The 27,556-nt window shown below is 47.6% G+C and overlaps 1 protein-coding gene across 1 annotated transcript in view; it reads left to right on the top strand.

Annotated features, from left to right (window-relative positions):
* Positions 1-1,228: 1,228 nt before the first annotated feature.
* IGDCC4 (immunoglobulin superfamily DCC subclass member 4) overlaps positions 1,229-27,556 on the top strand; it is an 87,229-nt gene continuing 60,901 nt past the window's right edge. Inside the window, 1 exon segment of the mRNA XM_066196476.1 lies at positions 1,229-1,337. Coding sequence (XP_066052573.1) covers positions 1,229-1,337 — 109 coding nt within the window.

Here is a 27,556-nt window from a genome sequence, read left to right as displayed (position 1 = left end):
CGTCTGTGTGCTGGGCAGCTTCCTATCCTTTTGGAGGGCAAAGCAGACCCGCTCTGGATGCGGCTGCCCTTGTGTTCGGTGCCAGGTACCACTGCCGAAAGAGCGACTTGGTATCGTTTGCCCTCAGGATTAAACCTGCCCCTGTGGCTTTATGCACACGCATGTGGTGTGAGTTCGTGTCTGGGACCCAGCCAAGCCAAACTGGGAGGGCACCAACTTTGGACTCCATCCCTCATCTCCTTGCCTCATTTCCACTGCTTGGCTCAGCTGGTGGATAGGTCCTGCCTCTCCTCAGCGATGGGATGCAGACATGCCACACCATGTATTTTATTTGCTTTATTTTTACAGTCGGTTGAGAAGCACAGGCTAGGCTTTGACGGCCGATGAACGACATACACCTGAAGGAGCCGTGCCTCGAAACTGAGCCCCAACAAAGCCATGGCGATGCTGTCGCTGGTGCCCGTTCTGCCGCTGTCCAGCCGGGCTCGGCGCGGTGAGCTCCGGCAGCCCCGACGGGCAGCGGGGCCGGGGAGGCGTCCCCGGCAGCACCGTGAGGGGAGCGCGGCGGCGGGAGCTGCGCGGTGCCCTCCGCGCTCGCCCGTGGCAAACCAGAAAAAAAACCCCAAAAAACCTAAAGAGGTAGAGGGTGGAAGTTCAATTTAAAAAGCCAGATAAAATGTTATAAATGTCCGTGGCTTGTGGAGCTGCTGGCGGGCGGAGGAGTCCCGCACCTGCCGTTCACCCCCTCAGGGAGCGGGGCCGCTCCCGGGGCCGGCTGAGGCGTCCCCGGGCAGCACCGTGAGGGGAGCGCGGCGGCTGCAGGCGGCCCGGTAACACTCCACGCTCACCCGTGGCAAAACTGGAAGCAAATACTAAAGAGATCTAATAAAAATAAATTATTAAAAAAACCCACGTAAAATGTTATAAGTGTTTGTGGCTTGTGGAGCCGCCGGCGGGCGGAGGAGCCCCGCACCTGCCGTCCCCCAGCCTGAGGGAACGCGGCCGCTCCCCCCGCCGCGGGCTGGCAGCAACCTGTTGGTGCGGGCGCTGCCGGGCGGCGGGAGGAGCCCCTCGGAGGGGCGGCCGGGCCGCTGACAAAGGCGGAGCAGCGGCAGCCCAGGGCCGCCCCCGGCAGCGGGGCCCGGCGGGCAGCGCGGGGCTGGGGCTGGGGCCGGGGCGCTCGCACAAGATGGCGGTGGGGCGGCGGGAGAGCGAGCTCCCCTCGTAGATGTGGCCGCGGCGGCCCCTGCTCCCGGCGCCCGGCGGGGCTTACATGGCGCTGGAGGACCTGCTGCTTTGTCTCTGCTTCTCCGCCCTCGCCGTCCTGGCCGTGCAAGGTGGGTGAGGAGGGAGAGGAGGGAGGGAAGGGATCGGTGCCCCCCAGCCCGCGGGCGGCCGCGGTGCCACCTGCCCTCCACATGAGCAGCGGGCGGCTCCGCGGGGATGCGCTCCCTGTCCGGTCACCCTCTGTACCAGCCCTCCTTCCCCTTTGGTGGCCATTTACCCCACTCGTCCTTTCTCCCCTTAGTGGCCGTCCCGTCCCTCTGTGGCCGTTCCCCCCCCCCCCTCCCCATCCCCTTCTTTCCTCCAAGTCTGACGATAGCTGTGCTCATGGCCCATCCCCTAGATGGTGCTTCCTTTGGGATCATCATTTGGGGGGCTGACATTGGGGGTGACACTCTCCCACTTTGAGGGTGACACTCCCCCCAGGAACTCCCGTCAGTGTATGAGCTGGGGAGGACAGCAGACCAGCAGCAGCAGCATTCCACGGCCTCTGCCTGGACAGTGGCAAGTTTCTGCCTGAGGGACAGTGGCTGTGCCAGGGTGGTGGGGAATGATGAGCTTGTCCAGCACAGGGTGTCCCAGTGCAGGCCCAAGCGTCCAGCAAGGCCCCCCATGCCTCCCTTGCCCTGCTCCCACCGGCGTGGGTCACACGGGCTGGCAGATGTCCCGTTGGTCAAGGAATGACCCAGGAATAGCCATGCTCCTCGCGCTCGTGTTTTGCAATGGTTACGCAAACGGCGCCGTGCGAGGGCACACGTACACGGCCGCCGGGCGTGTTGGTGGCTTTCTGTGGTTGCCGTCGAAGTTTGTATTGAGGGTCAGCTGAACTGTCGGACCGTGGGGGTGTGGGGTTCCTTCTCTTGTGTGTGCATAACCCGCAAAAGGTTTTGTACTCATCCCCGGGAAGGGTTTGGAAAGGTATAGGCTGGCAGTACCATACCAAAAAATGTGAGCGTGTGCCAGGGACTTGCTCTCTTTTAAATCCCCCCTAAACAGGGTATTGTGGTGGAGGAGCACTCCGCATGTCATTGTACATTTTTATTCCTTTTTTGATGCATTCAGGTTCAGCAGAGCATAATAACAGCACGTGGACGGCTGCAGGGTTGTTTTCCTTTTCTTTCTTTTTTCTCAGAACCTTGTGAGCTCCTGTTAGGGTTAGGTTATGCTTCAACATAGGTGCAGCTTTATGGTGGCTGTTGTGGAAGTGAATAACGGTCCATGTAAATGGCCCATTGTCACCAGTGAGTGTGGGTTTTCCTAGGTGGGTGGCAGGCTGTGACCCCACCAGCAGCCGAGCAGGTAGGCTGGACTGAGTGGGAGCTCTGTCTCCTGTGTGTTTGAGCAAACGGCTAAGAGGATCCCAAGGCTTGTAATGGAGAGCAATGATTTAAAAAGAAAAAAAAAATCTGAAAAAATGAGGCTGGTGTAGTGGATGTTGTTTTTCCAAACCCACTTCAACAAGAAAACTTCAGATTCTTTGCGAGAATTTGCAGTCGTGGCTTCTTAGTGTTTCTTGCAAGCAATTAGGCAACTAGTGGGAATTGTTGCTGTTTGCGTTCTAACAATGGGCCACATCTTACATAGGGAGGCAGTGAGTGTGTCTGCACAGTGCTTGGACGTGCCTCTGGGTACGTGTGGATGTGCTTTTCCAACAGGTGGGTTTGATTCTGAAAAGAAAAATATGGACTTGTTTCAATCTGAAATTAATTTGGCAGAGGGTTGAAATGTTTTTGGGGAAGTCTGTGTTTGATCCCAAAGCCGCATGTGTTTTGTTCCAAAGTTCAAGCCTCGCTGGGTATGAGGTACCTAGGAGAGAAGTAGAGTGGAAAACCTTCCCTCCTCTGGACTTAAAGGAAGTAGTGCCAGTGTACACTTGCTGGGGATGTGATCCAGTGTTTTTGAGAACCTTTTGCTGACTCTGAGCTTGTTTTCACTGCAGTAGCAGGAAAGGGGTTTAAGGAAATAAAACAAGCACTAAACAAGGGGGCTGTCGTGATTCCTTTCCTTAGGGCTCTCTACGGGGGACGTGTTGGTGGGAAGTGTGCTGAGCTCTCCATCCGAGGGATCAGCTGAAATCCATCTGGGTTTGTGTAGTTGGGTTTTGTGGTTGAGTTCTCCTGCTATAGAACAGATTTCCTTTTTCGACATCACCTCGCTCGAGTTGTGATTCGTTTTATCCTTCCTGTGGCGTTCGCCTTGGCGGCGTGACCCCGCTGCCCGCCGTGAGAGCCTGTGCCGGGGAAAAGTCGGCGTTCCCATTGTTGGGAATCGCGCATCCCTGATCCCCGCTGCTGCGGCCGCCTGCGCTTCGCGGGATGTTACCTGCCTGCGGCTCCGCCGGCCCTGTGGCCGCGGCGTTGCGGTGTCGCCGAGATGGGCGGTGCAGGGAAGGGGTGTTTCCTCCGGCCCTCCGGGAACGCGGGGCACTGACATCGTGTGTGCACACAGCGCTGGCGAGGCTTCACCTGTGTCCCGTTTCCAAGGGGCAGCGTTCTTCTGCCGGAGCTGGGAGCTCGCTGCCCTTGTGCCGTGGCTGTTAGGACAGCCGGTCTCCAAGCCGGGCAGGGGCTGCTCTAGCGTGGGGAATGCTTTTGCTGGCATTTCTCTGTTTCTCTTCTCGTGTGCGAAACTGAAGGAGAAACTGCTCAGGCTTGGTTCTGGTTTTGTCTCTCCTGTTTCCCCTGGGGGGTTTTTTTGGGTGTTTGTTTGTTTATTGTTTTTGTGGGGGGTTTTTTTGTGCCTTCACTGTCTTGAAGTCCAAAGTGAAGCAGAGTGGGCTCATTTTCGGGCACATCCCCCTCTTTTGCAGCTGTAGCAGATTTGATCTGCTGTGGGGGTCCCATGGGGGTGGGTGTTTGGGGATGACTTTCCCTGGGGATGAAGGGAGATGATTTTCCCTGCATGCAGCCTGATTTGGAGGTGGAGGCTGCTTCTGTGGGACAGCACAGGTGTCTCTGCACTATGGGCACCTGGGCCTCCTGAGTTTGTGAAGTGCTGGGGTGGGCTGTGGCATACAGGGCATCTCTCCTGCGTGCCCGCTGTTATCCTGGGCCAGTTCCTTCATCTGCTCTGGCATCCTCATGGCCCATCTTTAGCCAAACGTGGAGATGTTTCTCTCTGTCAAAGGTGAGGATGAAATCCATCAATAAGTATTCAGCACATATATGATCTTTCTCACTCTAGTGCACAACTATCCTGAGGGCAGAGTGTTGTGTTGTCCCACGGGTTTGTGACTCCTTATACCATATTGCTTGCCAGATGATTTGAATTCTTACCTCCCTTGGAGCTACTTTTCCAAAGGCTGGCTGTTCTCCCAGGGAAAAAATCCAGGTGCTTGTGAACCAGTCTGGGCGTTTGCAGTGTAAGAGATGCTGCTTGCACGATTTATATGTTCCTCTCCTGGTTAAATGGCTTCAAGGCCATTAAGCCTAGTCATGGTTATATAATTAAGATGGGAATTAATATTTAATCTGATTGTAATTTGTTGCTGGAATCCATCCCAAACTGTATCTCTGCATGAGGTGAGTGGGTACCTGAGGGAAAACTGAGGCCAGTGTTATACACAGGGTATTTTTTGCATGGACCCTGGGAATTACAAGTCTGCCTTGGGTGACAGAGAAACCTTTACAAACCCTGAGTGATCATAGTCATTTTGTTATCAGTAGGAAGCAAATGTTTGTTTTATAGTCAGCTGTAATACTAGAGGGGATATGGTAAATCCTTGTTATCAGTATTTGCCAAGTGCAGGTTGGGCCAAAATCAACTCTGGTGCAATTTTGTTACTTTCTGGAGAAGAACTGGATCCACTTGGGTACAGTATTTTTAGCTGGTTTTTTGAAGGTGAAGAGGTGTAATTGTCCCATTCAGTTGTCTGTCCGTCTCCCTTTTCTTTTTCCCAACAATTCCTAGACCTGCTGGTCAGTCATAACTAGTTTGGACTTGGGAGAATTCAGAGTTTTTGAAAATTAGTGACCAAGTAGAGGAGGGAGATGGAGTTTCTGCATGGACTGAAGGAGAGGCGCTGGAAAACCCATGTGGGGAGAAACCTGAAGCGCCTCAGTGGCAGGAAGAGCTTTGAGCAGATGAAGAGCCTTGTTTGTGTAGGACTGGGCAATCCACTCACAAGACGCAAAACTGCAGGAAATCACAGTCTCAAGTCCTTGTATTCACTTGTTTATTTCTGAAGTCTTTTCTGCTGTAAAACATGACTTACGGTTACACCAGCATTCGCGTTATGTGGCTTGGTGTCTGTTTTGCTTTCCTCTCTTTTTGGGAAAGCCTTTCCAAACACAGGATTTGGAGCTGCTGTGACTTTGGCTCTCTTCATTGTCTTTGTGTTGGTTACTTGCTGTCTCCGCCTCAGTTTCCCCACTTGTTCCCACTGAGCAGAGGATGCTGTTACACACTGCAAACATGAAGAACACCATCACTTTAAGTCCCCTTCTTGCATTTATTAAATCCCTGCTGTAAGTGACCTCCAAGTGCTGCTTGTGCTTTTCTGACTTAACAGCTTGTTGGTGAGAGGATCCACAATTGCTAAAACTGAATCTGCCACCTTCATAGAAAGCAGCATTGAGCTGTGTTTTCACAAGCCTTTCTAGAGCTGCCAAACCCTCCACCAGACACAGGGGGAAGTCTGAAGTGCTTCTAATTTGTCTGACTGTCACTAGCATGCTGAAATCATCCTTGAAACACTGTTGAATTTCCTAATTCTGAAGAGTAATGGAGGCTTCAAAGAAGAGGAAGAGCTGATCACTGTTTCCTTGCAGGAAGGCAAAAATCTGCTGGAGCTGCAGCTGCTGAGAAGGGAAATTCTGTGGGAGAGCCAGACCAGGTGTCTGAGTCTATCTAACCCTGTCCTGTTTGCAGGTGTCAGGACAGTTTGTGAGTGTGTAGGTCATGGAGCTTCTCTCTTGGACGTGTTTTTGTTCATGTCACTGATGCCCTTTGGTGTCTCTGAGTCAGATCCTCTCCTGCTCCTAATCCATGTGATCCTGCTGTTGTGATATGGGCTCGCTTTATCTGAGAAGTCCAGCAGCTGCTGTGTCTTATCTCCGTGGGTAATAAACATACTTTGCGGTGGTTATGATAAGCAATTACTGTGTTCCAGGGAAACTTTCGTATCAGATGTTCTGAAATTATTTTAAAAATCTTTATCAGCATTTTAAACACCATTGCCTGTTATTGCCATATGAAATTCAGCTGAGCTATGGAATAACCTGGTTTATTCTAGCTTTTTTTTTTTTTCCATGTTTTAATTTTTTTTTTTTCCAGATCTTTCATGGAGTTCTCGAGGACAGGTCATTAATATTAAAGGTGTGTTAAAGAAATGCGAGCATCCCCAAGGTTTGCTCTCAGCCCAGATTGGTGGGAGAATCAAAATCTAGCATGTGAGGTATTGCATTTGTGCTCAGTCTGCTGTGGCTCTTTCCCGTGTTCTGACGGATTTCCCTGGTCTCATTTCCTGCTCGGGTCTTTGAACCACGTTCCCGTTGGAGTTGGGATGACTTAGCACCTTGTTAAATGTAAGACTTTGGGAAATTAAGCAGTTAAAATGGTGCTGGGATGGCAGGACTTGGTGGGACAAACCTGGGATGCAGAAACGATGCCAGACTGGCAGCAGGGATGTGATAAAGTCCTTCATCTGCTTCACTGTGTGCTGGGAAATGTGCATCCTTGATCGTTTCTAAATTGACTGTCAATAGGTGATCGAGTTAATTGGTGTGACCAAAAGGTCTTTACTTAATGACATGGATTTCGAATGCCCTGTCAATACACTGAGAGTTTTGGCAAAATCTGACTGTTCATGCACTCAGGGCTTTGATAAATCTTTTTTCGGAGGCATCATCAGTGCTTACAGGTTCCAAAATTACCTCAGGTTTTGCACTTAAGGCAGGACTGTCCTCTCTGTGGCTCTTGGCTGGCTGTTGGATACAGCTGCAGAACGGGTGCACGTATTTTCCAGACAAAAGTGGAATTTTCTCTGATATTAAAACTAGTCAAGAGTTCACTGATTTTTTTTTTTTTCTGCGCATGTGGGAAGGCTTTTATGTTCTTTTGGAAATCTTTGTCTCTTTTTAGCACATTTTTTAGTGAAAATGTGCTCTTACCTTTCTGGGGTTATCTGTGCTGCTTTAAAGGAATGATGAGCATAGTCCTAATATTGCATAGACCCAGAGGGACTGAGCCACTTTGAGCCCATTTCCATGCCCTGGCAGTCCCACCTGCCTGTGGCAAAGCCTTGAAAGAGCTTGTAACAAAGGGTCAGGGAGCTTTTCATGGAAAGAAAAACCAAACCAAGGACTGGGGAGGACAGAGAATTAGCAGGTGTTCAGGCTGATGTTGGGGGGTCAGCATGTGGTTTGGGGATGGGACCTGCCCCTGTGTGGGAGATAAGGGGCTCGTTGGAGGTTATCTTCAGCAGAGGGGTACAGAGGGTGGCATGGGATGGAGAAGTCAAGGCTGCTGCCTTGGCTCCATTGCTTTTCTGCTTGATAGGTATTTCCCCTTGTCACAGAGGCTAGGGCAGTCCTGCTGTAGGAGAATTCAGGCTGTCACAGGAGGGTGATCGTTTCCTCCACGGGTCTCTGTGGCTTGCAGAGACACTTCTGAAGGCACTCCGTGTTGTTCCATAGCGAGGCGTCTTGGCAAAATACCCTCAGAGAAGACAAAAGGGGAAAAAGAATCCCAGGATCTGATCCAACACCAGCTCCTTTGCTGAATTGGCAAAAATTGTTTAGATTTTCCCTCCCAAGAATGGTTTTGTAAACATAATGCTGCCCATTAGCCATGTAAATTACTGTCATTGGTGGCAATTGTTGTGATGGAAAGATAAGTATCCTGAAACTCTGGTTTGATTTACCCCTCCCCTCCTGCCCCCCACTCCCCCAGCTTGCTAACCAGTTGTTTGTGTCAGTGCTGATTGCGGCTTTTGTCAGAGAAATCAAAATGTTGATCAAATTTATTTAGCTCTGTGTTCCCTAGGTCACAGTAAACGCAACTTTTCTTTCTTTTCCTTTGTACTCTTTTTCTCTGTACTGAAAACAATAGGAACCGTTCCTCAAGAAGATGAACCATACGTTCCCAAAGTCAAAAGTCATCCACTTGAAGAGGGTCCTTAGGAGCAGACTTCCTATCTGGAGGCTTTCCTCAAGAGTCTGTCAGTGGAAAATCTGGCGAGCAGCATTACCACAAGTACTATTGTGGAGTTTTCTTTACATGCAAAGTGGGGAGAGATGGAAGTTTCTCCCAGCTGCTGGCAGAGAAGAGCTTCCCATTTACTTCATGCTTGTGGCTGCTGCCAGGATTTGCTGTTTAGCAGCAGAGGAGTTAAGTGAGGGGTGAAAGGCTTCAGCAACACTTCAGCATCTGGGCGTGAGGCTGAGCTGTCAGATCATTCTTTGTTTTTTACACCAGCGAAGGCACTTGGGATAGTTCAGTGTGTTTAAGGCAAGCAGTATATTGTGCTGCCTTCTTGTGTACTGTGTGAAGCTGAGACGTTTCTTGTTCCAGGTTTCGTGGTTGAAAAAGAGCATCTCTTAAAAAGCAACACCCACTTCTGCCTTAAACATTTGCTTTGGGTGTTTGTCCACCACAGCCCCTCGGGAGGCGGGTTTGACGTCCTGGCTCAGCGATGTGCACCTTCAGTTTGAGATCACCCAGCTGGGGTTTGGAGAGTGTGTGAAGACAGGTGCTGGTATGAAGAGCCTCCCTGTGAGGATGTGTACACTCACCGAATTTCCTGATAACCTGCTCTTTACTGAGCCAAGTACATGAAGGTCCTTGAGTCTTTCACCTGTTTTCCATCCAGAATCTCAGCCTTCTATAGTAACAGTAGTAAGTAAGCCCTGCTTTTCTCAGCAGTCAGGTGTTTGCCCAGCTGGAGAAGTCTTTTACTGCTCCAGTTCAGAGCCTGACTTCTTGGATCTGGACTGTGCAGATCCCTAGGGCATCAGTTCCCCCAGCTCAGTGCAGAGCTGCCATTCAGTGCTGGATGTGGCTTCCAGATGTGATGGGATCACAGCCAGACGAGGGAAAAGTAAAGAAACCTTCAGCTCCAAGAGTGTCTCTTTGCAGAGCAGCCCAGCTGTTGCTGAGGCAGATTTGGGATGTTGCAGCAGGATCTTCACATGCAGGAAACCAGAGGAAGCATCAGGATGGGGCACACAGAAAGGCTAAATTAGTATTTGGTTTGTGGTATGTGCAAAGGCTTGTAAATAAAAATTCCTGAATAGTTTTTTGTAGGTTTGTGAGGTTTAAAAAAATGCTGCCCTCATAGGGAGTGTTTTCTTCTCACCAGAAACTTGTTGGACTCCAAATTTGACAGAACTGATTTTTATAGCGTTTTCTAAGTTGAACTAACTGTGTCTTTTGGAAGGAGGAAGACAGCAATGTGGATGTGTGTTTTTACAAAGATTTCATTAAAAAGGTGACTTGGGTTATCCTGCAAGTTATCTGAGCGATGTAAAGGTTTCTGTGGAAAGTGCAAGTGATCATAGGCTGGTGACTAGCTAATAATCTTTGGCTAATATGGGTTGGGCTCAATTAATGTTAATCCCTGCTCAACAGTAGTAAAAGTTGGATAAAGGAGATTTTGTGAGGCTGCTGTTGACCTGAACGTGAGAATGATCATACAGGATCATATTCCCTGAAATAAAACTGGCTCTCTGGAAGAGACATCATTCTCATCATTGTTTCTAACAGTAGAGAAGGAGCTATTCAAAGTGGCCCAAAAGTGCCTGGTTATGAAGATGAGGATTTCTCATCTTCATGGTGTTGTGTGCTGAGGCATAACAGACCTCATTATAGGAGGAGCAGGACTAATTAGTTTTGATTAATGGAAATAAATCTGGTTTTAGCAATAAATGAGGTTGGATTCCTTGGTCCACAGCAGCCACCATCCAATAGCGCTCATCTTGAAGTCGGATGCACAGAGGCAAAACTCTCCTCACTGCTGAGAAAGTTTTTGTTGAAATCTCAGTGTAAGTGCAAGTGTTGTTTTCAGATGTGTTTTGGTGAGATAAGCAGAAGCCCAGAGACAGCCAGGGAGAAGCATCACATCTGAGCCTGTACCCCTGTTGATCCAGGAGGGCCCCAAAGTGGTGTGACAGTCCCCACAGAAATTCTGCTGCTCTCATACTGTGTGTGGAAAGCGTGTCCTTCACCATTTGGAAGCAGACCCGGGCCTTTTACTGCTTTGTCCTCAAACTGTCAGGTTTCAGCTGGCTGCAGCTTTGGAAAACAGAAAGATTTATGTGCTCTGAAGAGAAACTTGCGCTGACAGTGGGTAAATGCTCTGTAGATGCTGGAAAGTTAAATAGCCAAATAGATGTGAAGCATTTTTGAAATAGGTTATGAAATATATTTTCCTCCTGTTGTTTTGATAGATACAAGTTTAAGTTTGGAAATGGGAGGGCAGATTTTCACCCATTCTGACCCTCGCTCCTACCCACGTTCAAAGTTTGTCCTGCTCCTTGTTTTCCTCCACCTCCATGTGCATTCTGTAGCCATAGATATGGCTGTCATGTTGCTATTTTTCCTAACACAATCCCTGAGCTGTAAGAGGTCACTTTGCTCTTTCGACGATAACTGAGTTTCCAGATCACAACCAGATACTATCTTTTCAAACAGGACTAGGTAAGAAGTTAAGCCAGGAGGATTAAAGTCCGGAGGTCACCAAGTCCTTGGTAAGATCATTCATGTCTAGTTGTGAGCACCCCTTTGACTTAACAGTTTATCATCTCCCATTTTATTATTTTCTCTGTCAAACCTGCCCTTTTATCTGCTATTGTCCCAGCAAGGCTGGCTGGCTGCATTGATAACATACCTGTGGGGTTAGGTGATAACAGAAAGAAGCAGAGCAGGTCTAGATAAAGCAGGGGTGGTCCACGCCCATGGAGGGAGCTGCTGTCAGACACTGCAGCTGTAACCAGGCAGTGAAGCCCAGATGGGTTTTGTGACTTCCTGAAGGACTTGTGGTGGGTGGTGACAAGGCTGGTGCTTTGTCAGGACTGCCCACGCTGTCTGTTCTCTGCAAAATTAACTCTGCCCTAAGCCCCGCTCACCTTTGCCTTGTGTTCCTGTGTCGTGTGGGTGGCTTGCGTGTCCTTGTGTCCTCTCAGGGAAGTGACACCTCTCTTGGGGCAATGCGGGCTTGCAGTGACAGTTGTCTGCACTGAGCAATTAAAATGTACTTTTCCATTAGTTCTCTTCCTTGCTGTTCTGAATTGTCTTCTCTTCCCCTGTGTGCTGGCTCATTATTTCTTATTAATTCATGGGTTGTGCAATTACCTGGGAAACGCAGTAGAGTTGGCAGGAATTTGACGAGCCTGACTTCTCTTCTTGGGAGTAGATAACTTTCTTCTGATGCATGGGAGGGTTGGTTCTTGTCCTCTCTGGCTGACAAGTTGCACATCCAGGCCTCTTTGCAGGGCCTCTGTAGGACAGGTTGGCTGTTTGGAGAGAGCTGGAAAATAGAAGGAGCAAGGAGAGGATCTGTATTTCTATTTCCTTGTGCACCTGGTAAGATTGAAAGCAGAGCTGTTCTTTGACATTCTGTAGCTGCTCTGCATTATGGCACTTTACACCCTGCCCTGAAGACACGCTCCAGACTTGAACCCCAGCCTATCAAGAGCAAACAAGAGAGGCTCTTTGCTTAACTTTAGAAGACGGAATTGTACAATAGGTAGTTCTAAATACATGCCAGGGAGTTTTGTTTGTTGTGAAAGCTTTCAGCTCAGTCTGAGGAGTGCGTGTGTCTTGGGTTGTCACCAAAGTGACACCCCTGCAGAAGGGTTCTTCACATCTTTTTTTTTAAGACAGCGTTTCAGATAAGAACAGAGATCTGGTCTTTTTCTGCAAGGAGAAAGCCAGCACACAGCTAGATAAGAGAGCTGTCACTGATTCAAATGTGGCAGTTTGGCTGCTTGTACTTTGTGTTTTATTGGCAAATCTGTTGTGCTCCTGGTTTTCCCTTATGAATGCTCCTCTTTTTTAAGGGTTGTATTCTTGCATTGGCTTTCCAGCTGCTAGGAAGAACCTCTTCTTGATGGAAGCTGGACTAAGCTGTTTCCTGGATGGCTTCACAGCTAGACTTCAGGCTGTTGGTAGAGATGGAGCTTTACCTGCCCTTCTCCTTCCGTTTTTATTTGGAGGTGAACTGCAGACTCTCATTACCCATGGCAGTGGCAGGGCTTTGAAGATTTCTGACCTAATTATCTCATTTGCACTGCGAGTAGCAGTAAAAAATCCATGCGCTGTCAGGGGGACTTTGCTGTTGTGGGAGAAACAGGCCTTGTGAAAGGGCTCATGCAGAGGGTTTGCTTCCCACAGTGCAGGCTGGCTCAGGCTGCCTGCTCCTTCCCAGCTGAACAGGTGCTTTCCTGCAAGACCTGGATGGGGTGAATGAGGTATAAGTGAGAAATTGCCACGTTCTGGACTTCAGCTGAGTCTTTTTTTTTTGGGTAATGTTCGTGAAGGTCCAGCTCAGAAGGGGCTGGACCATTGTCTGTGGAGGGGCTATTCAGTTGTGGTGTGATGTGCAGTTAAGAAAGTGGTGGGTTAAATGTAGCAAGTTTCAGTGGTGATTGAGAGCTGCAATAGAGCCAGGTATTTGCACATCATTTCTGAGACTCTCTTGGAATCATGTCTCTGTATTTATGCCTGGATATAAGGAATCTTCCGTTTGAGTGAAACGGATCAAAATATTGTCTATCTATTCCCACCCTGCAACTTTAATGAAATGTTGCTACCTCTCTTGTGGGCAAGGAACTTGTGAGGTAGATGTGGTCTAAGTAACACTAAACTGTGTAGCAAGAAGGCAAGAAAAAGGAGTGTGGGAATATTTGGTACCTTGATCATCAGTTGAAGGCAGAGGGATGAGAAAGATCTTTGATGATTAATGTCTTTGATCTTGAAGATGATGAAAAATTCAGAAACATTAGAGTGTCCTCTATCCTGGTATAATTTCTTGGGCTTCTTGGGTTGGTATCTCTGTGCTTCCTGTACCTTATGGAAACAGTAAAAACCATGGCTGAAAAGGATCAGGGCAGTAGTTTGTTTTCAGATGCTACAGCTGGCTGTCCCTGAGGGATCTTTAAGAGCTGTTTTCTCTGCCCTCCTCTCTGAGCTGCTGCTCAGAGTCACCTTCCAAGTTTCTGTGCTGTAATGGATCAGTGGAAAGCAGCAGATCAGTTCCTGTGGCAAAAGTGGAACCTGTCACAAAAGCTTGGCAAAGTGCTGCTTCCCTCTGGCGTGGTGTGAGGTTCTGAGTGAACCCTCCCAGTACCGATCTGTTGTGAAGCCAACCAGTCTCTCCAAGGCTACTGCTTATTCCTAGCAACTCTCCCTGTGACTTGTGTAGCCAGACCGCTGATTGCTGAGTAAAACGAGTGTGCAAAGTCAAGTAATCTTGTACATCTTGAGTATTGTTTTCCCTTTCTGTGGTTCCAGATAGCAGCTGGGAGAAAGTTGGTTTGGAAAACAAAGCTGTTAGGAACTGTTTGTTTAGACACAAGGCAAAACGAAAGTGGAAAACATAATCTGTCTGTCCCCCTCTGCCTCCCACCTTCTTTTTGTTTAAAATGTCCACATGCTATTTACTTTCAATAAACAAAAGATGTTTCTTATAAGCTGGTGTTTACTAGTACGGGTATGTGATTTATTAGGAAACAGAAATCCCTGCTCGTGCCCAGGTTTTCAAACTGGAGGAAGAGTTCATAATTTTATAGACCTTTCAAGAACAGATTTTCTAAAGCAAACAGTGGGGAACTGTTAAATTATAGCCATGTAAAACAACAGTGTAATAGTGTGATTGCTCAGTAGTAATGGCTGTATTATTCTGTAACAAATAGGAGTGGTTTGGGCTGCTGGGAGATAACGTGGCTCTTCTGAGATAGCTTTGGAGCTCATTCGGAGGAGAAGCCCATTTTAGATTGTCCTTTTCCTCATGTTAAGGAGATAAGGAGTATATGGGTATTCCCTTACCCCAGCTTTCTTCCAGGATCAGGGAAGGTGCAGCTGCCAGGAAAAGCAATTTAGAGTTTGTCTCTAGAGCCTGAGAGCCACTGGAGTTTCACATTGTCCCCCTGAGTTAGACAGGGTGTCACTCCACCAGCATTTGCTTGAAGTGTCTTTGTGACTTGTTTTTCCTTTAGGGCGAGTGGGAAGGGGTTTATTCTCCCCGGAACCGTGGATGATGGGGCTGTGTCCGTGCCTCTCCTCAGCCCTGGCAGAGGTCACAAGCCCTGCAGGACTCCCAGGCAGTGCAGTGTTCAGGCCAGGGGCTTTGGGAATGAGCTGCTGGGGCTGCAGCTGAATTCTTGAAACCCCTGGGCATGAGCAGAAGTGTCCTCAGAGTGCCTGGCACTGTCATATCTGGATCCTGTTTGTACTTCATCTACTCCTTGCTTCTCACATGAAGCTTGAGCAGGTTGGGGAGGCAGATGCCTGGCCTTGCCTCTGCCTTCCACGTGTGTGTCACCTCTGGGTGTTGATGATGGTCCAGATGGCTGTTGGAGGATGGTCTGTGCTCCCTCGTGCAGCTCTGCCGGCTGTGGCTGTGTCAGTCACTTTGTCACTGCAGGTAGTGAGTGTGAGGCACGAGAGGCTGGGTGGTCTCAGCTGGAGCTCCTGCCTTCTCCAGCCTTGCAGTTCCCGTGTGTGTGAGGATGCCTGCCTGGAGCCTGGGTGGGATCCCTGACAGATGCTTGCATGGTGCCCTGGCTCTCCTCCAGCTCCCAGTCATTGCAGTGACCTCTGCTGAGACACGTGTGTTCAAAGGGTCCCATCTCCTGTGTTTATTCTTTTCTTTCTCCTGGTTCTCAACTTCTGCCTGGTATTTTAGGCTGTTTTCTGGCTGTTCTACACATGTGTCTGCTGGAAAACCTTGTAACAGCTTAGTTGGGCTCTTGGAAGAAATTATCTGTGCAGAGAGAGCTGTGGCTTGTAATGAAATAGCTTTACAGTGACATCGTTTTACATCGTTTTAGTGCTGCAGTGTGTCTCCGCTGGTTTTCAGGTTATTCCTGGGCTAAAAATATGGCTCATTAAGACTTCTGGAACAGGATGTAACCGTATTTTAAAGATATTCCTGTGTGTTACTACAGAGTGATTTAACTGATTGCATTGGGAGACCTACTTTGTAGGATCGTTTTTCTGAAGAGGAAGTTGAGGTGAGAATTAAGAGTGTTTGTTCCTCATGGTGAGGATGGTGTGCTGGGATGGAAGGCTGGGAGGGCTTGGGAGCTTCACTGCTGCCTGGTGCTGACTGATCAAAGCCACTGGACCCGCTACTTCCATTTCTGGTCTTCTCTGCCCCCAGACAACAAGAGAGTCAGAACTGCTTGGAAAAGAGTTTTACCACCTATTTCGTTTGAAGCTGGATGCACTTGAGATGTGTTGAACAAACGGACAGTAGCCTTTCTTCTCCCTGGGGGCAGCTTTTACGTGGATGGGAAGCTACAGATGGGGCCCAAGGCAGAAATGCAAATAGGCAGGGCTGTGATACGAAGCGTTTGGCAGCATCACAGGCTTAAAAGCTTCGTCCCCACGGCTGCTTGATCCTGCTTTCTCAGTTGTGCTGACACAGCTGGTTGTGGGCTGTACTGTGAACTGTGCGAGCGGAGCTTTGACCTCAAAACTGTGGGATTAGGGCCTTTGCTGCTGGCACCGTGAAGCTGGCCCAGCCCCGGCCGTCCCAGAGCTGCTGTTGAGAAGCCCACAGAGATGTACTCGCTGTGGTTACAGCTTTGCGGAGAAGAGCAGCAGCGAGCACAAACAGCTAATTAGTTTTTATAACCCTCTTTTGTTTGCTTTTGAAGACACGAGTCTTTCGTTTGCTTGCTTGGCTCCCGTTCAGTGTGGTGACAATGTCAGCGCGGGTGTGTGAAGCTCAGGTTACTCGGGGAGAGTTCAGACAGGTTTGGTTTCAGTACAGGGCTCGTCCCTGAGCTGTTCCAGCACTTTCCTGACAGGAGGCAATCAGTGTCAGAACAGGTTTGGCCCTGAGACTGTGAAAAAACGAGTGGGTTTGAGGGGCAGATCTCCCCCAGTAATGAGTTCGGTGGTGGGCTGACCGGTTTTTGTAGATGAAAAGGTCAGATCTGTTGCCTGGGTTATGTAGAAAGGTTTTGTTCTGGAACAGCCTGCTCCTGATGAGCTCCCATCTCTGCTGAGCTGCCAGAGGCACTGCTCTGGACAATGTTTTTCCTACATTTTCCTCATCAGTGGATGTTGGAGAGTTCACTTTTTCCTAAATATTCCATTGTTGGGTGTTATACTTTTTAGGTATGCTTATTTGAGGCTGTGAAGTTTTGAGTTCATATCAGCAACTTGGACAGCTTTAAAGCCCACCCCCACCCCGGTTTTGAGCCTGCCCTACTTGGAGTTTGGTTTTAATCACAAGTTTTAACAAATTGAGTCTATTGAAAACATTCTCAGTGAAACACCCTCATTTTTTTTTTCTCAGAAGCCGTTAGCTGTCTTCAAGAAACAATATTTTAATTGAAGCCATGATAAAAGCAGAGCGGCAGTGGTTGTTGTAAAGCTTAATTTATTAAACAGCCTTGTTTTTAATGTAAAAAAAAAATCTGCAGAGAAAAAAAAAGCTATGTGCTTTAAAACTGTCAAAATAAAACCTACAACTTTGAAGTCTTAAAATACTTTGGGAAACGCTGAATGTTTTTGACTGGTTATATGGAACAGCTGAACTGACTTAACTGGAACAAAATTAGAGGAACAAAGAGGTTTTGTTTCCAGAGTGTATTCTTTGCCCTTTGACAGCGCTGTCTGGCTCACACTCCGAGTTAGATACACGGAGCAGGTCGCTGTCAGCTTCCCCCCACTTTGGTGACTTTCCACGTTGCCAACCCCACTGGAACAACAAAATTATGCTTAAAAAAGAGCAAAATTTACGGGAAGATTCAGGGGCAAGAGCAGATTCTGAACCTGCAGTAACTGTTGGGTTAGTTTTTTTGAAGGAGTCTGAGTCTCATAATGGTGCCACATGTCAGTGCTGAGTTTGGGGGTACCTCGGGTTAGCAGGGCTTTCCCTGGCTGGTCACTGATGTTGCACCCCACACAACTGCATCTTCTCAGCATGGTCTTGAAGAGACTTGTTTTCCAATGAAGATGCTCTGAAAGTCTCCCAGTGAACTCTTCCGGTGCACTCAGCAGCTTTCCTCACCAAAAGGTGAGAAACTGTTTGTGCACAGGGATTATCCCTGGCTTGGCACTGGCACTCTGGCTCTGGGAGGTGCTCGTGTGCTCTGTTCTTCTGTCATTCTGGGCTATTTGCCTGGAAACAGCCTCTCTGAAAAGTTTGTCTTCTGTTAAAGAAGGGCAGACAGCAGGACGAGATGAGCAGCTGAGAAACAGGGCTCTTGTTTCCATGCAAATATCCTATAAAGAACAAAAGAGGGAAAGAAGAGTGTTCGGAGATGGGGTCTGCCAGCAGAAAGACTCCAGAGTTGTTTTCCATGAGCAGCATCAAGTCCATGTGAATGTAATTTTTACACTGTTGTTGCTGTGGGTCTCATGGGTGAGTCACAGATGCTCCTTTTGTTTTGGACCTCTCGAGGTCTAAATCCTCCTCTCTGTGGGAATTTTGCTGCTGAATTCCCTGCCAGAGAATTGAGGCTTTTAGGATCTGGCGCTGAAATGAGTTACCTCTTATTCCTGAATCTCGGCTTGTACAGGAGGTAGGCTGCAAATGAACTCTAGGGGTGTCTCGTGTGTCCCTGGGTGTTCCACTGTGCCTGGCTCTGAGGACACTGAGGGCACGTTTCACTGGCTGTAGGGCTGCACTCCGGTTTCTTTCCCAGTGCATGGGAGGGTGCTTGCTTCCCTTTCTGTGGCACCTGAGCAAGCTGGGGAGGTGTCAGAGGGTGGGAAGCCCTGCATGCCAGCTAAGACCACTAGGAAAACAGTGCTGTGAGCAGCAGCCTTGCTGGAGTTGACTTTGAAGGCCTTGGGGAGGAGTTGAGCCTGGAGACAGAGACAGCCCTGTGATGTGCTTGAATTGATGTGTCAGTGGCAAAGAGCTCTTGGGGACTCGCTGCCATTCACTGCAGCAGGAGCTGGGGTGGTTTAAGACTTGGCTGCTCAGAGCTGCCCATAATAGAGGGAACCAGATTGATAATAAAGGCAACAGGAATAAATGTGCATCTGCCTCTTCCATCGCTGCCCCCAGCAGGGCAGAAACCTCCCTTCATCAGCATTCATGTCCTTTTCACCTACGGTATCGAGTTGAGTTGCAAGCCAGTTCAATGCTGGAGCAGATGCACACTGAATTTAGTAGCTTGCTTAGAAATAAGTATCAGCAAGATGTCAGAGAGGTTAGGCTCATTATGAGATCTCATTAATTCTGTGAAATACCCTGTAGAGAATATATTAATATTCTTATTCTGTTGACATATATTAACATATATAATAGTTGTATAATTGTTACTAATAATTATGATAATAATAAGCTTCTACTCGTAGACAAGTCAAAACGGATATTCAGAAGTCCCTGTAGGTGCTTCTAACCCACAGTTGATGGACAGAGGTGCTGGTGCCTACGGTGTGGTGAGAAGTGCCAGTTCCTCTACCTGCTCCTGCATGGGAGTAACGTGAGCCCCGAGGCCAGAGTTCACAGGTGCAGTTGCTGTCTCTGCTGCTTGGTTGGGTCAGGCAGTTTGGGTCAGGAAGTTTCTATGCTCTTAGCTGGAAATTACTGTTACCTGCCCTGGCTTTTGCTGCTGTTCAGCAGAAGCACCTGAATTTGATGTGCCTGCTCTTGTGCCGTTGCTGTGGTGCAAATGTAAAACTCGCCTTCGGCCTAAAACATTGGTTTGCAGAAGCCCATTCTGCTTTGCCTTGCAGAGAGATCACTGTCAGTAACAGTCTCATCTGGGGGTCTCCTTTCTTACCAACTCCAGGCTCTTCAGATCCCTACCCTAGATGAGATAAAGGTCTTGGTTGTGTGCGTTATGTGTGCATAGTTGCCACCCTACTAGGCCAAATCTTGCCATTAGTTCTAACAGAAAACCAGAGGGTGCCCTGATTTTTAAATCATTAAAAGAACTCAAAGACACATGGATCTTGAAAGGTTCTGGATTAAAATGTGTTCTTCTGTTTTCTTAAATATAAGACCTGCTAACAAGCACACGGAGACCCACAGCGATTACAATTCAAAGCTTGTTTCAAAGGGTAAAGCTCTTGATTTATTGGAGAACATGACTTTGTGGCATATCTGAAAGCCAGATACAGGGTGACAAACCAGCAGGATTATGGCAAAGCAGTAATATTCAGGATTGTCCAAAGAAAGATTAACTTTTCCAGCCAGCTTTTACTGATGCAAATTGCCACCCACTGTGTTGCAATAAAGAGCAGAAATAACTAAATATGAAATGCTGACTCGTAAAGGGGAGAGTCATCTAAAGTGCTTTGTGTTGCAAGATTTCATGAAAATGGTTTTGAAATGTTCTGCAGCATTTACCTTACAGAGAGGCCAGTTGTGCCAGCTGGCAGGTGCTCTCAGCAGTGCATCATCCTGGGGCTGTTCAGGGTGGAGCCTGAGCACTGGAACATCCCGTCCGGCTGGCTGGGGTCAAAACAGGATTGTTCCCACTAGTGCCTTTTTTTTTTTCCTTTTTTTTTTTTTTTTTTTAAATAAATAAATTTTAAAAGGCTTTGTCCAGTGCAGGTATAAAAGTCTCCAGCTTGGTTTCAGTCTCTTTTTTTTCTGGGCAACAGTTCCAAATCACTCCCTTCCCTGGCAGGGGGATTGCTCTCTAAAGTACATCTTAGGGTTCCTGGTCTTTAGGATCAATGCAAGTTGTGTTCAGTGAAGGTCTCTTTCATTAAGCTCATATTATACATTATAAAGGACATTTTTCTTCTTAGTGTGACCCCTTTGCTCTGTGTTGTAGGTAACTTGCATCCTGGTGCCCGGTGTTACAGTTCCTGTTTCCTTTATGAATTGCTCTTTCTGCTGCTCCCATTGTTAATCCTTACCTGCTTTGGGTTTTTGTGGTATATTGGATCTTTCTTTTCTATTTTTTTGTTTTTTTGCTTTTTTTTTTTTTTTCAGTAGCCTGCATTAAAGTTGTGTGTTCTTTACAAGAGATATCTTGGGCTTGTTTTTTCTTTTTTTTTTTGTGTTTGTGAAGCATCCAATATAGTTTTGCAAGACCACCCTGAGTTAAACTCTACAGCCTGTAGACCTTGTCCTGCTAAAGCTTCGAGGTTATGATTTCCCTGAGTTTTGCCAAGACCCTGATGGGCTGGGTCCAAAAGGTGAATTCAGACACCACACAGCTTCTCTAGAACTTTGTTTCCAGCTTCAATCCTTGCCTTCTCTCCCCTCAGTCTAATTAAAACCCGCTGTAACGAATGCTGTGAAGCCAGCTGCCATGCTTTGGCAGGTAGCAAGCACAGGGCAGCGAAACCTCCAGCTAATCCATCCATGCTATGAAGTCATAAGAATCTTGTTAATTTTTTAAAAAGCCCTTGATGCCCACTAATCCAAATCAATTTTAATTTCTTTCTTAAAGTCGTGCTTCCATTTAAGCTTCAGCTAAGAATTACAGCTAATTTGTTCGATTTTATAACAGTATAATTGAAAAAGTGATTTTAATGTCCTGGCAACCATATTCCCTTTCTTTGGTTGTTAATGAAAGAATCCATTAAAGTTAAATGATTTGGGCACAGATTCAAGTTGAATCGCCTGAATATTCTAGGGGAGTGTTTCTGACCATCTGCTGCTCTGTCATTGGCGTTTGTGTTGTAAATGGGACCGAGAGAAGGACTTCACAGGTCTTGTTCAAACCATTAAGCGTAAAATATCATTTTAATTTTCTGATCTCAGCGTAAGTAGTGGAAATACTCAGGAGACTGGGGACTGCTCTGGTCCATGGGATCCTGCGCTCATAAATATCGCTGCTGAGCAGTGCTCCCGCATCCTTTGCAGGGGATCTTGTGGCTCTTTGTATTGATTACAGTACATCATTCAGCAGCAGGTTGTAAGTTCCTTTTAATGACAGGCAAGACGACTGGAAGGGGAGCCTGTGAAGGGGAAAGCACACGTGATGGAGAAGTGTTTTTCCCGCTGCCTCAAGTCACACTCGCCGTTCGTGTCTGGCTGCGATCGGAGCGGTGCGTCCTGGGGAGGGTTGGTGAGCGTGAACAGACACAACTAATAAATTACAGCAGCTGTTGTCATTCTTGCCTCCTTTGCAGAGAGCCAGGGTGGGTGAGCTGGGGCTCTGGGGCCGAGCTGGCACTCCAAGCACAAGCCTTGTACGCCCAAGCAGGGGCAGAGTCAAAGGGCTTGTGTCCTTTCTCCATAACACATTCTTCCTCTTTCCTTTGCTGCTGAGCTTTCTTGCTGTCCTTGGTGACACGCAACATGCCTGGGAAGCAAGATGGACAGTGAACCAGGCTGTGAAATTCACCTGAGGTGCCTCTGACTCTCACTGGAGGTCGATCAGTCTTTGGGTGCACCAATAATGCTGGAAGTGTGTCTGTCTTGCAACGTGAAAAAAAAAGAAAATAAGATTACAAGTGTGTTTCTTTTGAAATTGTTAAGTATAGGCCAAGTTTCTGGAGGTCTTTAAAATGAGGGAGAAGCAGGATGGGCTCTGTCTGCTTGCTCCACAGCTTTACACTGCATTTTGTGTGTAAAATTTTGAGTTACAAAGGCTGAAGAATTGCCTGGTAGAGGGGACAGGATGTATTAGCTGGGAAGTTTGGCTGCTGGATTCGGACTTGGTGTGGGGACACTTCCATTCCTCTGACTTTTCCCAAGGTTTAGCATTGGGTATGCTGCCTTTTTTTTTTTTTTTTTTTTTTTTTTTTTTTTTTTAATACTGTAGGGTGGTGAGAACTTGACTGATAAAATATTCACTGTCGGAACTGAACATTTTTCAATTTAACGTATTTCTGTTTGCATCTTTGGATTATGCAAAGCCATTAACCCAGAGGGAAAGAGCTACAAAATACTCTGAAACTGTAGCCCACAGGTGAAGAATTTTTGTGTGTTTATTTGGCAATATTAGTTTCTGGTTAAGTGACTATTCTCAAGAGGGATGATACTGAAGCTTGCAATCGTACTGCATACTTTTAACTTTCTCAGGCATGAAGAGATGAAAGTATATCCTAAAAGTATGCTAAACTGAAACAGTTGAAGTATAAAAATAGGTAATGTTGTAACAGGAGATCTTCTTTCAGACTCCTCTGTGTCCTTTGCAGATAAAGTATATGTGTGATGAAGTAAAATGAGGAACTTGTGCATCTGACAAAAGCAAAATAGCTGGGTTTCCTTTCCAACATCAGTGAAAAATGCAGGAAGTCATTATGTGTTTAAACGGGTGTCGGTGAGATCATGCAAATCCAAGGCAGTCGTTTTAGTCTGCAAATCTCAGGCTCATTCAGCCCGGACCCTCGGCAGCACAATTACAGTCACTGCAGCAAATGGGCCTTCTGATGTTAACACCAGCAGATAACAAAAATAGCATTTAATAACTTTCATTAGAGTTAGTGTTTCTAGGGCTTTGGGGCTTTGCTCTTTCAAATAATTTACATAATTTGCAGGTACAAGCTGCTGTGCCAGACTGTCCCATCTGATTCTCTCTCTGATCAGAGCATATTAATGCACTTGTTTGATGGTCTGTTACCAATAATTACCTTGGATTGCATTAGGAGCATTTCCAGCATTGCAGCTGGTCTGTATTTTTCTCTGAGTGTATTTCAGGGCCCAATTACAGGACTCTGATGTGTTATTGTTCCAGTGTGCTTGTTCAAGCTTGTAATTTTAATGTGCCTCCACACTGTAAATCTCTGAATGCAAACCCAGGGCTCTGTCCCGAGTTCCCCATGCATCCCATGCTTGCAGCAGCATCTGCAGGGATCGTCTCAGCTGTTCCTCGTTGGCTTTTTAAGAAGGGAAAGATGAGGGCCAGGAGATGGGCATTGCCTTGGGGTTGTTTGTAGAGCAAAGCCTGAGGTTTGGTGCTCCGTGTGCTGAGCGTGGAGTGGCTGGGAAAGGCACAGGAACAGCTCAGTCCCCCCTGGATCAGGCAATGTGGGGATTGTGGAGAGGATTTCAGGGATTTTAGTGTTTAAGTCACTTTGGCACTTTGAGCATCCTTCAGTGCAAAGGAGGCTCACATTTATATTGCTCTACGTGGGGACACCTCTCCCTGTTCCACTGTGAGACACCTTGGGGAAAAGATCTGAAAAGGCTGACTTTAGTGAATCTGGATTTTGAAATTCTAGGCTTCCTCTGCCTTCAGAAACCTTTCTGGGGTCAGAGGGGGGAAATACAAAAGCTTAACCTTCGTGAAAGTCAAGCACTTTACTGTTATAATTGCCATTGACAATTCAACACAATGAATAAATTATTACTGCTATTGATTTGTTTCATCTTTCTGGACCGTTTGTTGCAGGGGATACATCAGAATAACACATCTCAATGAGAAGGAGCTCGATCTTGAGAGCTGGTGTTTGTTCCTATCTGTTAGGCATCGTCCGTAGACACAGTTGTTTGGGCAAATCTGATGCTTCTGTGGAAGCAGGAGAGCACTTAGTCCTTTCTAGAAATCAGTTGGCATTTTACTAGGTTGGAGTTTCCCAGGCTGTGTGGGCTGGTGGCTTTCATGGTGTTGGGTGTCTGAAATGAACAGCTTCAGCTGACTCCAGCATTAGGAGCATCTTCAAAAATACTTCCACGAAGACCTTTTCAGCTGCTCTATTTCCTTGGTGTTCTCCTTGGTGCAGGTTACATTTTTACACAAAGGTATTCACTTCACCCTGTGAAGAAAATTAATTCAATCCCAGCCCAAACCAGTACCTCTATTTACTGTCATTACAGCTTTAGATGATATCATTCTTTCCAGGTATAGCCTGTAAACAGCGATGCAGCGTTGCATGTGTTTTAGATGTTTCTTTCATGCCACCCCTTCTGCTCTTTTGTTTTGAGCTAGGGATTTGAACAGGACAAAGGCCAGAGACTCATGCCCAGCATTGTTCCTTGGGGGGAGCTGCATGCCCAAACTTTCCCTGCCAGTGCTCATCCTGGGTCCAGATGTGTGCCAGGACTTGAGGAGCACCAATGTGCACCCAGGCCCAAGCTGGGGGGTGACCAGAACACTGTACCTACACCATGGCTGCAGCTGGATCTGTGCAGGGTGTGAGGGGATTGCTCCTGGCACAGCCTCGTACTCGGCCCCTTGACGTGGGGACAATGTGACACTCTCCATGTGCCGCCTCTTGCTGCCTGCAGTGCCGGGCTGGCACCCAGCTGCTCATGAAAGGCTGGGATCAGCTTAGTGACAGGGGATGATCTGAGAGTCCCTTGCTGCCAGCTGGATAAATACTCCTGCAGCAGTGGGAGATGCTGCATTATTAAATAAACCATCCAGGTTGCTTATATGCAGAATTAGGATAAGGTTGGCTTCCCACTGGTGAGCACTGCTCAGCACTGGAACCGCTCGGCTGTGCCTGCATATCAAGTGTTAATAAAATGGTCTTTTCAGCTGCTCTGGAGATTAGTTTTAGGAGCCTTCTGTTCCAGAGAGGCCTAATGGGTGTTGGAGGTGTAACTTTCTTACTCCTGTTGCTGTTACAAGGTGGAAAGTTCCAGTAACATCTGGTAACTGAGTAGGGAATGTAGGGATCTTGACCCTTCTGTCTCACTGGCCTCCTTACGGTTTAGTGAGTGAATGTTTTGTCTTTTATTGTGCCGTGGGGAGGCTGAACGAGTCATGCACAAGGGGATTTAGGTGTCCTGCTCCTCTTTCAGCCTCCCATTCTGTAGAGATCATGGGAGTGGGGTGCTCCAAGCCCAGAGCTCCTCCGGTTCTTCTTTCAGTGCTGGTGTTGCCGAGCACCCAGCATGCAGACTGTCGGAGACCTTCGTCCAGATTTCTTTCTGGGTCACCACTTGCCAAGTGCAATTGCCCTAAAAACAGACTGAGACCAAGCTATTGACTTGTAATTGTCAATGCATAAAGTTTCCAAGAAGAAAGAGAGCTTTGTGTTGCTTTAATGGGGACACACTGAAGTACAGTCACTCTTTGAATTAGACAATGGGAACGTAAAGATTTTCTACAGCTCTAAGAGCCTCTGAAGAGCATCGGCAGAAGGTCACATTAAGCAGAACAATGGCACAGTAGTTGGCTTGCTGAGAGGTAGGAAAACCCTTTGGAAGGAGTAACTTCACTTTTCTTCAGTGCTGTTCGCTCCCAATTAAATAAGATTAATTGTGCTGTTGAGTTCCACGAGTTCAACTTCCAAAATAAATACATAAATTAAGGCGGGCGACAGTGCAGAGGCTCGAATGCAGTTTGAATTCCTGCCACCTCCTGCGGGATGTGGAGGGGAGAGAGGAGCCCTTTCCTCGTACCGCCTGATATACCAAAGAACACACACGACGACCGAGCGCTCTGCTCTCCTTGCCTGAGCCACTTTCTTGCTCCTGGGAAGGTTTTCTTTGGCTGGATCTCTGCAAGGTGCACAAGCCAGTTTCAAAGTGCCAGATGTGTGTGGAATAGGAAACACGCTGGCCAGGCTCCAGGCTGTGGGACCTGCAGCACAACAGCGGCTCCCCAGGAAAATCTCTGGCTGCCAAGAGCTAGAAGTGATGTCAGCTCTGGAAGTGTGTCAGATTAGAAACCCTTGTACTTTGCTCCCTGTGAAGTATTAATCTCCCAAGGCCTGTGCTGTAATGGGTCCTGTCTGGCTTGGCTCAGCTCTTTGTTTCGGGCTGGGAGTGTTGGAGGGGTTTCGCAGGAAGGCACTGGAGGCTGTCAGTGGTTTGGCTGCTTTGGGCTGGGTGTCCTTGAGCTGCTCCCGGGGCCTCACTCAGCTGTGCTAAAGATGGGCCTCCCCTGCCTTGAAGTGAAGGTCTGAGCCTTGGAGTTGTTGAATAGGCTGGGGGTTGTAGGAGTGGTTGTGCCTTGGGAATCTTGTGTGCCTAAATGTCTTTGGCTTTCCCCAGCTGACTGAATTTCTAAAAGAGACGATGGAATTGATGGAGATGTGCTGTCAGTCTTATGGGCCTTACTCAGGGATTGTGGATCAGGTGATTTCAGCTGTGCTAGAAAAGAAACCGAGATATGCCAGCGCAGTGAATCCTTTTTGGTTTATGCCTGAATGCTTTGTTTTCACAGTAATTACTAAACCACAACTCGTTCTCCTCCGCACAAAGCCATTTGTCTCCTGTTGAACAGTAACCTTTTATTTGCTCGTGCTGTGTAGCAGAGCTCAAGGACATGTTTACTGCTGATAGCCAAAATTTCACCAGAACAGGCATCTCCCTTGTCTAGGTTTTTCCACCTTGATTTAAGTGGTTAAACCTCAGGAAGGGGATAGCCCTGTGTGCAAGGATACAAGTAAGGGTTTGTGCTGTTCTTAGTCGTGGAGTGAAAGGTCCCAGCTCCATGGGCTTGGAGTATTGCATGTCCTGGATGTAAAAACTCTGCTGTGAGGGTCTCACCTCTGCCCAAGTAATTGCATTGTCAGGAATCTGTCAGACCTTGCTGTGTTGCTCGCTCACACTTCACCTGCTTAGTTATAGATTTGAAATTAAAACCCAACAGAATTTGTTCTTTTTCCCCTTTACTCAGTGGTATGTTGGGCTATTCCTGCCTCCCTTTGATGGTGGGGAGAGGAGATGATAGGAGTGGGCTTTGGCTGGGTGCTGAGATGTGTGACTGGGGAAGGGCTGTTGGCTAGTTTAATGTGGATTTCAGATGCCTGCCTTGGATCTGAACTCAGGCTGGCAGGGGCTGTGCTCCCGTGAAGGGCAGAGGACAGCTTTGTGCCTTGAAGATTTGACGACCTTTGTTCATTTGAAACGCCCTGTTTTTTTACAACACTCAACAGGAGACTTTTTAATTTACTTCACTGGGCCTGGATGCCGGAGGTGGATGGATGGCTGATGGAAGTGAGGAAATAGATAGGAGAAAAAGAACATTTTCTCCTGGGCTGTTTTTATGCGCAATATAGCCTAGGGGTTAGCAACACGGGGGAGAGTGAAAAAACCCTGCAGAACCTGGGTCAGAAAATATAATTTTCTTGGGAACAAAATGCTTTTAACTTGCTACATCAAAGACCCTCCATTCCAGGGCACGCTCTGCGTTTCAATACATCTACATTCCCCCAGAACTCTGTGTATGCAAATGCACAAGTGTGTCGTGTGTATCTGCATGTGAGTGTGTACTTGCACGTACATTTATGATCTGAAAGCCATTACTGCCCACCTTGGAATAGCTCAGCGGCTGAAACTACT

The sequence above is a fragment of the Chamaea fasciata genome, unplaced genomic scaffold (genome assembly GCF_029207755.1).
Source record: "Chamaea fasciata isolate MVZ Bird 193981 ecotype frontalis unplaced genomic scaffold, bChaFas1.0.hap1 SCAF_14, whole genome shotgun sequence".
NCBI classification, from domain to species: Eukaryota; Metazoa; Chordata; class Aves; order Passeriformes; family Sylviidae; genus Chamaea; species Chamaea fasciata.
Note: the sequence above shows the minus strand (reverse complement) of the source record. Positions and strands in the feature narration are given on the sequence as shown.